At 60.7% G+C, this 13,228-nt stretch overlaps 3 protein-coding genes across 3 annotated transcripts; all 3 read left to right on the plus strand.

Annotated features, from left to right (window-relative positions):
- Positions 1 to 1,067: 1,067 nt before the first annotated feature.
- On the plus strand, positions 1,068 to 3,080 carry LDBPK_141520 (hypothetical protein, conserved; the record flags this gene model as incomplete). The annotated part of the gene is made up of 1 exon (XM_003859470.1): positions 1,068 to 3,080. One exon carries the CDS (start codon positions 1,068 to 1,070, stop codon positions 3,078 to 3,080), a length of 2,013 nt encoding a protein of 670 aa, XP_003859518.1.
- Positions 3,081 to 3,838: 758 nt separating this feature from the next.
- Positions 3,839 to 9,100, plus strand: LDBPK_141530 (hypothetical protein, conserved; the record flags this gene model as incomplete). The annotated part of the gene is made up of 1 exon (XM_003859471.1): positions 3,839 to 9,100. One exon carries the CDS (start codon positions 3,839 to 3,841, stop codon positions 9,098 to 9,100), a length of 5,262 nt encoding a protein of 1,753 aa, XP_003859519.1.
- Positions 9,101 to 11,037: 1,937 nt separating this feature from the next.
- LDBPK_141540 (hypothetical protein, conserved) lies at positions 11,038 to 13,227 on the plus strand (the record flags this gene model as incomplete). Its single annotated transcript, XM_003859472.1, has 1 exon — positions 11,038 to 13,227. A coding segment is annotated over one exon (2,190 nt), but the record flags the coding sequence as incomplete, so codon positions are not given.
- Position 13,228: the final 1 nt, after the last annotated feature.

The following is a 13,228-nucleotide window of genomic DNA, read 5'->3' on the forward strand; positions in this document are numbered from 1 at the left end:
CCTGGCCCCGGCCCACCCCCCCCTCCACTCCCCCCCCCCCCCCCACACACACACACACGTACACATACACATACACATGCAGCCTCCCTCCCTCCGTCTTTTGTTTGTCGACTTCCTCCCCCTTTTCGCTCTTCTCTGATGCTAGGGTTGCGTGCGTGTATGTGCTGGTGAAAGGAGGTGAGTTGTGGGCTCTTTGTTGTGTTCTCACACTCCTCCTACTTTTCTGTTTGGTTGCCGTTCTTATCTTTTCTGGAACACACATCGTGTGCAGCTCGCTTGATGTGTGCGTATGTGGTCGTGAAGGTTGGAGGACATCTCTAAACCTGTGCAGACGCGTTGCAACGTGATTTGTGTCTGTTATAGCGGGGAATTTGAAGTGGAGCGATCATGCGGCGCATCTACTCACTTTCCCTCTCTATCTTTCTTTCGATTGCACCATGGAGTACTCACGCGCCTACCAGCGTCATCAGCCCAGCGACATTTCGCGTTTGTGTCCGCCGTTACATCACAGCCGCTGCAAGGATGCTCGCAGCTAAACCTGCGCGTGAGCAGCAAAGTACCAACCTCGCTCTTCATGAAGGAGAAGCGTCCGAATGCGCTCTCGGTGGAGGCTCTCCTGCGATCCTCTTTCTCACTACCGAAGGCGTTGTCGCAGCCCAGCCCTACCCCCTTCCCCCCCCCTCACTACGGTCATGTTCTCCTCTCGACAGTTTTTCATCACCACTAATCATCTTCCTCGTCTCTCCACCACAGTGCCGCCGCCAACTCGGCCTCCTTTTTTTTGACTGTTCGGTCGGCGGCGACAAGCCGCTCCAGCACGCGTGTGGAGTGGAGGACGATACTTCAACAAAAACCTTCTCCACTCGCCTTTGCGTCAACACGTTGCTCCGGGAAGAAGTTCGCTGCTGTTGACGCCCCCCCCTCCCCCACCGAAGCACTCGTTTAAGGCTGCTCTGCTTCATACACGCTGACACATCGGCAGCACGCCACAGCTGCTTCTCCCGCCACATCCTCCGTTCAAGGCAAAACAGCGAAACGTCATTTGCCGTCTTTCGCATTGCTCCGTAATGGACGGCGTGAAGTGGGGCGAGGCGGAAGAGGAGCTGACGCACTACTTGCGCGAGGAGCCCCCGCGCGTCTCGGCTCTCCCCGTGAGCATCCGCTATCGGACGTTTGCGCCACCAGCGCAGGACACGCGCGTTCGCGCCGGACGATCTGTCCACGACTTTTACCTGTACCGCCGCCGCCGCCTGGACTCGGCCATCGACGCAGAGCTGACTGCTTCCGGCCTCTCGCTGGTGCAACCTCTGCAGCGCGTACTGACTGACTCCTTTGCGATTGCGCAGCGGCAGCAGGCGACGTACCAATGGCTCGCGCAGCGCCATACTGCTGATGAAATTCTCCATCGCTTTGCCGTGGACAGGAAGCTCAACGCGGCGCCGTGCCTAGCCGCCGTGAACCGCTCGCTGAGTGTTCTCGGTCGTGAAGGCGGGGCAGATGCCGTGCTTGACGTTCTGGAGGATGTGCTGTTGGATACCGCTATCATCCCCCTCAGCACTCTGCTTGGTGCCATCAAGGCGCTGCCTAGCCACCCTGTGCGAGCAGCCCGCGTCGCACTCACCTTCAAGGGTTCGCTGGGGTCACAGACGGTGCCCCCGAGCGTGTGGGGTAACCTCGGCGCCGCCCTCGCACAGGCGTCACTGCAGATGCCAAAGCCCCTAGAGGATCACTTCATGGAGCTGTTTGAGCGCGTCCTGGCGATGGTTAGCGCGTCGACAGGTCGGCTGAGCGAATCGCTCGTGGTGGCATTTGGCCGGTGTTTGCTTGCCAGTAGCAAGCCCTGCGCCGCAGCTATGCACCTCGTCCGCGAGGAGCTGCTCAGCGGCCGTAGTCGCGATGGCTTTACTGGTGCACCACTGTACCTCGGCGCCTTTCTGAGCGATCTCCTCGTGGGACTGTGCTGCGAAGACGAGAAACTTGGGACATACCGGCACTCTAGCGCTGACACAGATACCCTGACCTTTGCGTGTGATGTCATCAAGTACGCGTTCGCCGTGCGTGTGCAGTTGGCGCCGAGAGTCTTCGACGAAGTGCTTGCCTTGTGTGAGCGACGGAAGGAGTACTACCGCATGTGCATTTTGTTTGTGTCTATGTGCGTCTTGTCGACTCCATCGCTGGTGTCCTTGCTCCGAGTGGTGGAAGTGGTGACGCAGATTCCCGATCTGCGCACGCCGGTGCAGCGTCTTTTGCCATTTAGCTGCACCGACTTCTTCCTGTGGTGCTTGCAGCGGTACCCTGTACTGTATCAGTCACCGGTGGAGTCCCAGAGTCAGCAGAAGGCCACACGACGGGTTTGTGCGCTGCTCGGCTGTCTCGCCGTGGAGGAAAGCAACGCAGAAAAGCTGCCTGCTTTGCTGAAGGTCCTTACGCACGATGAGGGAGTGGGTTCTATCATGGCCGCTAGTGCGGTGTCGGCGGCTGTGCGTCGGTTTCGTGAGCTGCACTGTCCCGCTGGCAACGCTGTCTTTGCCGCCCTCCAGGCCCAGCACGAGGCGGTCCTAGCGGCGGTGTTGGAGATGCCTTCGAGGCCGACCAGTCCGGCGGCTTCGGCGCCCGCGGCCACCGTCACCGTTGAACTCCGTCGACTCCTGCCCTCGGAGTCGGTGTACTGCACAGTGCTGAGCGCCGCTGCTCTGGCCACGCTGGCGAGTCGCCCGGCCGCGGAGCAGGCGTTTGTGCGCATGATGGAGTCGTATCAGCGCAAGTGCGGCGCCGTCGCGCTCCTCCCATTCGAGTGTGTCTGTGCCCCCTTTGGGCTTCCGGATGGCGCGGTCAGGATGCTGCGCACGTGGCACCGCGAGTACACCTGGCTGGCTGTCTTACCTCTTGGGCTTTCCCTGCAGCTCGATGGCGTGACTGCCTGCGAGGTGTGCTGCGCCGCCTTCACTGCTACTCAGCAGGTGCACAAAAAGGTCATTTTCATCTGTGGCAGCGAGGCCGAGGCAGTAGCGGCAAAGGAAACGAACGTAGAGCCGCTGATTGTGATGGAGGCTCTGGTGAGGCGTTTGTTGGGTCAGTGACACGGCGCGGACGACAAGAGGGACCATGAGGAGCGTGCCTGATGCTAGGTGTGTGCGTGTGCCTTTTCTCCACGAAACGCGCAGCGTCCATCGTCACCTCTCCTGCTTTCGCGTAAAGCTCGTGAGGCCACTCCACTCACTGCTTTGGGCACGAACACGCACGCGTCGGCTCACACGGGGAGGGGGGTGTCCCCAAGGAAGGCACTGAGCAAAACGCGTAACCCGTCGCGGTCTTCTCCGCTCCTCCGTTGTGGCGGAGGAGCATCGCACGCGGCCTTTGCTCTTTTGAAATGCGTTCTGGGTGCTGTTGGCGCTCACCATGAACGCTGCAACGCAGCTGCTTTCCTCTTGTGCTTTCCCACTGCGGAGCGCAATGCTGCGCATGTCGCCGTCGGCGGTCCATTTGGCTGCCGTCTGAAAAGGCGCCACGTCGATGGGAGACGTGCCTCCTTCCTCGCTTTTCGGCAGCTTCCACCACCACCACTTACCCGACCCTCCCGCCATTTATTTCACGCACTACTCGTCCTTTTTTACTCCACAGAAACTCTGGGCCACCTTCAGTGGCGCCGTCATCCACGCACGCATACGTACGTCAGGAACGACCCCCGTTATTTTGCTTGGGGATTATTTTGGCATGTGTAGGGCGAGGGGAGAAAGGTGGAGCTGCAGGTTCTCTAGCGGAGAACACATAAAGCTTTCAGGCTAGCCTCATCACATCTTTCCGCCTCGGTTCACCGCCTGCGCTATCCCTGCCAACAATGACCTCGCCTACGGCCGCGGGTGCTGAAAACCGGCCAAAGCCGTTGCACACGTATCCGGAAGATGTGCCACCCAGCAGCAAGATCCTCGCACACTGCGGCTTTGACAGTCGTCACTTCAACGCTGTTGCCTACCTCGGTGACAACACCCTGCTCACTAGTGGTGGCAAATTCGTGCTCTTCGTTCACGTCGACACCGGCGCAGTGGAGTCGCAAGACGGACCCCAGGATGGGGCTGTTGGCGCTGTCGCTGTACACCCCGGCGGTACGTCGTACGTAGTGGGTGAGCGCTGCCCTGTAAATCCGCTTCTCCGCGCGTACGGCTGGCCCTCTCGCGCCCAATCTAAAACCTTTGCAGGTGGCGCAGAGGTGGGGTACAGCGCGCTCGCCTTCAACGTGGGCGGCAGCCGCCTCGCTTCCGTCGCAAGTGCACCCGACTACACCCTTGCCATCTGGGACTGGGAGAACACCTCGCTACTGTTGCGGAGCAAATGCTTCAACTCCGACGTGTACAGCGTCGCCTTTAGTCGCTTCGATGACGCGCTCCTCGTTACGGGCGGGGCCGGGCACATCAAATTCTGGATGATGGCGGACACCTTCACCGGGAAGAAGCTGCAGGGCTCGCTCGGTAAGTTTGGCCGTCACGAGATATCCGACGTCGCCGCGTTTGTGATCTTGGCGGACGGCAAGGTGCTCTCCGGGTCCGACTGCGGCGACCTTCTCTTGTGGGAGGGAGACCTCATCGCCTGCACGTTTGCCCGCGCCTTTGCCGTCGATGAGCCCGGCGCCAAAGGATTGGGACAGGCACCTCACGATATTGAGCCATGCCACGACGGCGCCATCCACTTTGTCTCTCTGCAGGGCCGCTACGTGGTAACGGCCGGCGACGACGGATACATGCGGTACTGGGATCTTCATGAGCTGGAGGTGGCAGAGGGCACCGGACTGCCGCCGTACTACGCGCCGAACTGCCTTCACGAAGTGTGCGTGTCGGCCGCGTTTCGCATCCGCTCCGTCACGCTCGATGAAGAGCACCAGCAGTGGGTCATCCTCGACGAGTCTGGCACCATGGCCACACTGCCCTACCCCCTGCGTAACGGCAAACTAGACACGACAGAGCGAGCGGGGCAGGTGCGACTTCGGCTGAACGGTGTTCCGCTCACATGCGCGGCGGTGTCTCCCGTCGAACATGTCGTCCTCACCGGCGGCATGGACGGCGTTGTGCGCTGCATCGACTATGTGTGCTGCGCAGAGCGGTGCCGCATGGAGTGGCCGCGCCATCCGCGCAAGGACCCGGTGCCGGTGGCAGACATAAAGGTGCTAGCGCCACGCTCGACGGCACAAAGCATGCTCGCGGTGGCTGGTTTTAGCGACGGCACGGTGCGGCTACTGGAAATCGGTGAAGGTAGCTGCAGCATTCGAGTGGTTGGGCAGTGGAAGGCGCACGCGGATGGGCTGTGCGCGCTGGCCGTGAACGAGGACGCGTCCCAGGTGGCCAGCATCTCCCCCAGCGGGCACGTTTTCTTCTTCAGCGTGGAAACGGCACCCTGCACGCTCGACCCTGTGGGTTATTGCGTCGGACCATTGAAGAACCCCACGAGCGCGGCATGGGACACGCAGGCTGTAGGCGGCCACGGTGGTTGCCTGCTGGGCTTCGAGGGTGGCCAGCTACTCTCGATCCACGCCCCAGCACCAGGCTCCGTGGACCACAACGAGGGGTACGAGTTTCCGTGTGCATATGACCTGGTGGCGATCCGCCAGCGGCAACTGCCACCGCCAAAGACGGAAGTTGAGGAGCTCGAGTTGGTGGACGACACCGCTGCGACCGCACTGGACGAGGAGGATGTGGGGCCATGGCCGATCGCCTTCGTCGTGCAACTCCCAGGGGATGGTTTTGCGATCGGCATGGGTAAGGAGGAGCTGGCGTACATGTACCAGGGCACCATCCGCTACGCGAACCGGTTGGAGCTGCCGCCCCTGCCCCCCACCGGCGTGGAGCCGCCAGACTACGTCGAGGACCCGGCGCTGAACGTGTGCTACCGAGGCTGCGTGCCGCGTCGGGCTTTCGTCAGCCCCAACGGCGCTCTTGTCGTGTGTGCAGACCGCAACCGACTACTGCTGCGGGAGGCTACAAGTCGTTCGCAGGTGTTTCTGCTCAGCGCGGCGCACGACAGCACGGGTGGCGCCGTCACCGGCGCCTTTCTCTCTCATAACGGCAGCATGGTTGTCTCTATCGGCACCGACGGCCTTGTCGTGACACAGCTGCGAGACGGCTACGCAGCCCCGCGTCCTTTGCCGCTTCTTATCGGCAACGCTCCAGCCGTCGAAGATGCCCTCGACATGGTTTCTTCGGCGGCAGCCGCCCCCGCGGTTGTTGCGGTGGCCGAAGAGGTCGTGGGGGCTGCCGACGCACCCGCTTTGTCGGTGCAGGAGCAGAAAGAGGCGGACGACGCAGCTCGGGCCGCGGCAGAGAGGGAGGCGAAGCTGCAGCGCTTCTTGAATCGGCTGGAGAAGGTGCGCGACGCGTACGCTGAGCTGGTGCACCGCAACGAACAGTTGCCGCCTGGCCAGCGACTGAGCAGGGACGAAATGCAACTCGATGCGTCGCTCCAGGACGCCCTCGACGCGGAGAAGCAGCGCCGAGTGCGAGAGGCTGAAAAGGAGTATATCCTGCCCACCGCCCGCGAAGATGTCAAGACGGCCAAGCTGAAGAACTGCTTCCTCGACAATCTGCTCTACGACCGTTTTGAACTAGCGGCCATCGAAGGGGGCTTCTCCGTCGCCTCCTTGCGCCTCTTCGACCCACACGAATCCATCGCCAAACTGGACGCGGCTGCTCGCCAGCTAGCCGAGTCGGACGGGGAGTCGGACGTAGAGAAGGAAGAGGACGGGGCAAGTGACAGCGAGCAGGATGGCGCCGGTGCAGATGCAGCAGCGACAGAGCCCATAGTCGCGGAAGACTCTCAGGCAGCCGGCGTCGACGCCGCCGCCGCCCACGAGCGGCCTGACGATCTGGTTGGAATAGCCACCATCGGCGCCTCCGTGAAGCAGCAGCTCGACAAAATGGTTACACGCCGTCGCGAGCGGCAAGAGCGGCGGGACGGCTATGCGCGTTTGTTGGACCGCAAGCCGAACCCAGCAATCGACGACGCAGCGCTGAAGCAGCAGATCGCCATGGACCTCAAGAACCGAGGTGACTGCACGTTTCGCACAGATGCAGCGTACCGAGGCGAGCACCCGTACCGCCCCACCGCAGTCGCCAAGCTGCAGCGCATGATCCACCTGATGGAGGACATTGTGCGCATGAAGACCTCCTTCAACGAAGACTTGCTCAAGCTGCGCGAGGAGAAGCGGCACGCCTTCTCCCGTCTCAACTGTATGCGCCAGGACTACGGAAAGGTGCTGTTCCAGCTGGGATTGTGCGCCTCGCCTGAAATGCCTGAACTATCCCTCACTGTTGAGGAGGAGCCCGAGACGCTGTACACGATGGACCGCGACAAGCTCGAGGCGTACAACAAACAGAAAGCGGAGGAGCGGGCCAAAGCGGAGGCGATGAAGGCGCATCGTGGTTTTGGCGCGGACCTGGCCGGCGCGCAAGCGCCCGAGCGCTCGCGGGACTCCTCTACCGTGGCCATCGGTGCCGGGCCTGGGACTATGATCACGCCGCAAAAGCGCTCCAAGGGCAGCCACTTCCCCTCCTACCTCGGACGAGGCTCACGGCTGAGCGCCATCGGCAGCCTGGCGATGCGGGAGCGCATGGACGCCGATCTGAGGGGCAAGCTCCACAATGTAACCCTCACGCCAGAAGAGAAGGAGGAGCGGGAGATGCAGCGCGCCGTGTTGGAGCGGGACATGCGGCGCTTGAAAGACGCCATGGCGGCGGTGCGGGCGGAGTTCAATGACAAGCTGGAGTCACTGCGGCTGCGTCGCGCGGCGCTCGACGTCGATCTGTGCCTTATGACGAGGTGCCTGACCCTCTTCCACCGCGAGTATCAGCTGCTGCTGATCTTTCGCTCGCAGGACAAGAAACTCCGCGCTGTCTTGACGGCGGTGAAGCAGGAGCGGGAGTCGGTGCAGCGCGCCATTGCATCTCAGCACACAGACCTAGCGTCTAGCGAGGAGCGCATTCGCCACCTCACCGCGCAGCTCAAATCCACAAATCAGGCAGCAGAGGCGTACATCGACGATCATTGCCCAAGCGACAAGCTGACGTACATTAAGCGAGTCTACTATCGGCAGCTGAAGCGCCGGCGCCGTCCGGAGGATGGGGACGACGACGATGACGACATCACCAGCGATGACGACGAGGACGAGGACGACGGTATCGGCGAGGAGGTTCGGCCGCCCAACTGCAGCGTGGAGGCGTGGGAGGGCATGCTGAAGTGTCGTGAATCTCGCCTCGACCTGACGGAAGCCAGTGACGCGGCTAAAGCAGAGGTGGCGAGCATCCGCAAGCAGCTGGAGAAGAGCGAGCAGCGGCTGCAGGAGCTGGCGGAGCATGTGAAGCAGTGCCGAGCCGAGGTGCAGGTGCTCGAGGAAAAGAAGCGGAAGGAGTTGAACATGCTGTATACAGCGGTGCCACTCCGCCTGAGTCAGGTGCGGTGCCTTGAAGCCGATGCGCGGCTACCGTCCCACCTCCCCGATCAGCCGGTAGTTGTCATCTCCGCGGAGCAGATGAGCGCGCTGCGACAGCGCATCTTTGACTTGGCTGACCAGAAGATAGAGCGCCGTGACGAGGTGGCGAGACTGACGGCGGAGCTGCAGCCGCTCAAGGAGGCGCGTGCGGCCTCGAATCGCGTGTTCGAAGAATGGCAAGACAAGGTGAACGAGGTGATGCTACTTCGCTTTGGCCAGCACGTTGACTTAGAGATGCTGGAGTCGTGCGGGTCCAGCTGGGCAATAGAAGCGAAAAAGGAAGAGCTGCACCACCTTGAATTGAAGTGGGCACGATCGGTGAAGAAGGTTGAAAACCACATTGCCGAACTCCGCACGCGCCTCCAAGACAAAGTCTTTGCAAACACTAGCCTGCTGCAGAACCTCGGCGATCTCGAAACGGAGCGTCAGCGCGTAGATTCTGTGTTGTCTCAAGCCACTTCCAAGACGGTGCAGCAGTACTGCGGCACGACGGTCGCATCGAAGCAAGAGCGTGCCGTGCTGCGCGAGCTCATTGCCGCACAGCAGGAGGAGATAGACGCGCTCACGGCCGAGATCCTCATGCTGAAGCGCAAGGGCGGACACGTCTATAGTCAAGCCATGATGTAAGCTCGGTGCAGCAGCGTTTTCGGTTTCCATGCCGCAAGATACGCCGACACTATTCTCCCTCGCTCTTTGCGGCTGCTCGTGGCCAGCGCTTCTCTCTGCACATTCCAGCCGCCACAGCAGCCCTTTTGAACGACGGCTCTTTGCCACTCTTGCGTCCTTCCCTTATTTTCTCTCACGTAGCGTTTCCCCTACTCCTACGCTTTCACTTGTTTAAAGGGGTGAAGATGGACTAGCGGTGCCGTTCTAGCGAGGACGTACGAAACGTCGAGAAGCCGCAAGCGATTGTCTGCGTCATGTACTGGCCCCCGCCACCTAGCCTACCCTTTCCCTCCCCGGTCATGTTCTATGTGAGTGCCGTCATATGTGTTTGCCGCGAACTATGCACTCGATGTACCCATGTATAGAGCCCGATCTTTTTTTTCTCATGAGAAGAGATGGCAGTCGGCATGCGCTTGTGCATCTCTGTGGTGTGCGCTGTTTTCCGAATGACGTCGCCAGAGTGCGGGGCACTCCGCTATACTGCGAAAGTGGCGCGCCCGAGCGGCGAAGCACCGACTCACGGCCCCTTCGACTCTCTCTCCACTTTTGTGTAAACAAAGAAAGACGCTTAGCCCGTTGTCCCTTGTATGCGTTTTCACTCACTTCACTTGTTGCTACCCGTGAGCGTCAGAGCCAAGCGCCAAACGAGTAAAGCAGAATCGAGCGCCTCCACTGCTCCTTGCCCCAACTACAGTCGCGCTTCTCGCGGCATCTTATGTTCCTCCGGCATTCCGTTTCGGCGCTGTTGATCATTCTTTGTGGAGTTTCCGGCTCTGCTGGCGACTCTCTCCCTTTCTACTGCCACGCGCCCCCGCCCCCTCCGCAATGGTGCTGCCATTATCGATAAATGTGCACTTGGCTCTCCCATTGCTAATCTTGTTATCCCTGTCTGACAACTCTGTTCTCTCCCTTCCTCCTCCGCCTGCCTTGCGCTGTCCGCCATTTCTGCTGTCGCTGTTTCTTTTTCCATGTCTGTTGCTTTTGCTCGCACTCACGCAGAAGTAGCAGCGTGTAGCGAAGCCGTTTGGCCATCTACCGTCCTTGCCGCATCAGCACCCCTCTCGCCTCTCTTTCGTCTCTTGTTTGTTTGTAAGTACTATTATTACATCGTTCATTTCCTTGTCGATCTGAGTGAGTGGGCCCGTCTTTGCGTTCTGCTCGTGGCTCGTTTCTTATTCGGCTCTTCATTACCAATAGCACACACCTCGACAGACAACATTGGCGCCGTCGCCTTCATCACTGCAGCGGCTGTCGCACTTCCCCCCCCCCCACCTCCATCCTCACCAAGACAACGATAACGACTACGACCCCCTGTACGTTTTTTGCGGGCAAAGACCTAGCACGTGCCTATCTGTCTTTTCGTTTCCTTGTTCCTTCGTACATCTCGCTCACGCTCTCGTTCCTCTACTCGACTAACGAACTTCGTGTCCTCCACACCTTACGACCACATATATTGTTCGTTCCGTTTCAGTCGCTTTCATCGAATACCTCCACTTGTGTGTGTCAGTGAGTGCTGTGCGCGGGCTCGCTTTTTTCATTTCGTGCCCATTCACACACGCACACTCATACCATTGCGCAAACGGCTGTGCTCGACGACAGCAACACCACAGAAAGGAAACCAAGGGGATCAACGCGTATACGCACACACACACACACACACACACACACAGACGACCCGGCCTCTTCCGTAGGGTGCTCCTGTCGCGTGTAGTTTCCCGCTCTGTTTGGATCCCCTTCGGGCTACAGAACGCCAAAGCACCCCGACAGAACCTCACCCGCCTCTTTTTTTCCGTCGGCCAAGCACCTCGCGCATCATGTCACTATTCGGTGAGCCTCTACCCTTCGAGGATGACACAGCGACCTCGCTCATCCGTCGGGTCGGCTTCCCGCCGGATAAGATGTACGCCCAGATGCCAGAGGTCTACCTCTGCCCGTGCTGCAGCGAGTTCAGCAAGCAGGAGGAGCGCGAGCGTCTTTTGCGCGAGGCCCGCGACGCCAAGGAGGCTGAGCGTCGCCGCCTCATGCAGCTCGATGTCTTCGAGGAGCGTGCGCGGCCGCTGCCCTCAGGCGATATCCGTCGCAAGGCATACCGGCGGATCATGGAGGATGATGAACTGGCCGAGACCGCCCCGAGCGTGCCGCCACCACCGCAGACGATCGATGAACTGCGCCGCGCCAAGAAGGATCAGAAGGTGCCGAAGCTGATCGTCACGGTCCACTGTGGCCGACACGTGAGCGCTGAGCACGATGACCGGATCTCCGTGATCGTGCGCTGCGGTGCCTTTGAGGGCCAGACCGAAAAGGTGCTGCGCGGCAAGGAGGTGATGGTAACGTGGGAGGAGCTCTTCGAGTTCCCGTACATCAACCACAACGAGCCACTGGAGGTGCTCGTCGTGAACGATGCTCTGCCCGAGAAGAATGACCAGCTGATCGGCGGCGTGATGATCCCGTGCGGCGCCCTGCACGACCGCAGCCACGGTGACCAGGAGCCACTGCCGATCATGCCGGAGGACAGCATGCAGACGGGCTACGGCAGCTGTCAAGAAGGTCCGCTGGGCACCATCGTGGCCTCTTGGTACCTGCGCGGCGCCGACGACAAGATGGACGAGGAGGCAATCGAGCAGCAGACGCTAAGCGTGCCGCTCGGCTGTACCTTTGTGGTCCACCACTTATTCCAGTTCACCGACTACGGCGCGGAGGCGTACACCGGCGGTGTCCTGTGTGTGCTGCGCGACACGGACGACAACTGCTCCGAGTCAGTGCTCTACAAGCCTGGGGCTCAGCCAGAGCCATCGCTGTCGCCTTACTACGCCAAGGATGGCTACTACTACCTCCCTGGGAATCCGTCGCAGGTTATGCAGCTCAACACCGAGAGGAAGCTGGGCCACATCCTCGTATGCGTACCGAAAAAGGAGGAGAGCTCGTCGGAGGAGGAGGAGCTTCTCGTCATTGGCGCGGTGCCGCTGGAGTTCGAGCGTCTGTACAACAAGGGAAATGCGGTGCTGCTGATTGAGTCAAAGTCGAAGGAGGACGCCCTCTGGGGCGAGATCGAGGTCGAGTGGGCGAACAAACCGCTGGATGATTTGGACCCGCACCCTTCCTCCCTGGCAGTGCAGAAGGAGTCGCTGTTTTTCACCATCGTCCGCGGCTTCAACCTTGTGCGGCGTGACGGCGGGCCCGTAGCGGAGGGCTACGTGTCTGTTGCCTCTGGCGAGCTGGAGGGTGTCACCGTGGAGGCGCCGGCCACCCAGGACTCCGACGGCAACAACATCATCAGCTGGAACCAGGAGGTGCGCTTTGTGGAGGTGGATCCAAATGAGAAAATTGTTGAAGTGCAGGTGCACGAGAAGGGCCGCCTCGTGTCTGTCGGTCAGTGTGAGGTAGACGATGAAGAGGGGGTGGTTATCATTCAGATGCACCATGCTGCAAATATCAACGAGGAAGCTGGCGAAGTCGTTGGAAGCTACAAGCGTCTGCACGCCCCGCGGCCGGTGGAGGAGGACATATACCGGAAGCGCCGTGCTGCCGAGGAAGCAGCCTACAAGGGTGCTGACGAGGAGGACGAAGAGCAGGAGGAAGCTCACCCTGCCGCCGTGCTGGATGAGAGCAACGTGCACGAAGACGAAGAGGAAGAAGAGGAAGAGGAAGAGGAGGAGCCGCAGGCGACGCGAGCACCCCCGATGGCTGATCGCGCCATGAGCATCAACGAAGATCTTTCGGAGGAAGAGAAGGAGGTCGACGAGGCCGCGCCACACGAGACGCCTCAATGGCAGAGGAGCCAACAGGGAGAGCAGGAGCCCGAGGAGGACGAGGAAGAGGTGCCACAGCAGCTCGAGTATCTCGAAGAGGCGCAGTCTGAGGAGACGCAGCCTAAGGAAGAGCTGCAAGAGGATGCGGCGCAAGAGCAGCAGCTTGAGCCGGAAGTGGGGGAGGAGCCGCAGCCCGAGGAGGAGGAAGATGCCGAGCATCTGGTTGAAGAGGCGTTGGAAGAGGTGTCAGAGCCCGAGGAGACGGAAGAGGGTCTGCGGCGGCCTGCGACGGCGTCGGAAGAGGCGTCGGAAGCCGCTTCAGAATCCGAGGCGGGGGAAG

The sequence above is a fragment of the Leishmania donovani genome, chromosome 14 (genome assembly GCF_000227135.1).
Source record: "Leishmania donovani BPK282A1 complete genome, chromosome 14".
Lineage (NCBI taxonomy): Eukaryota > Euglenozoa > Kinetoplastea > Trypanosomatida > Trypanosomatidae > Leishmania > Leishmania donovani.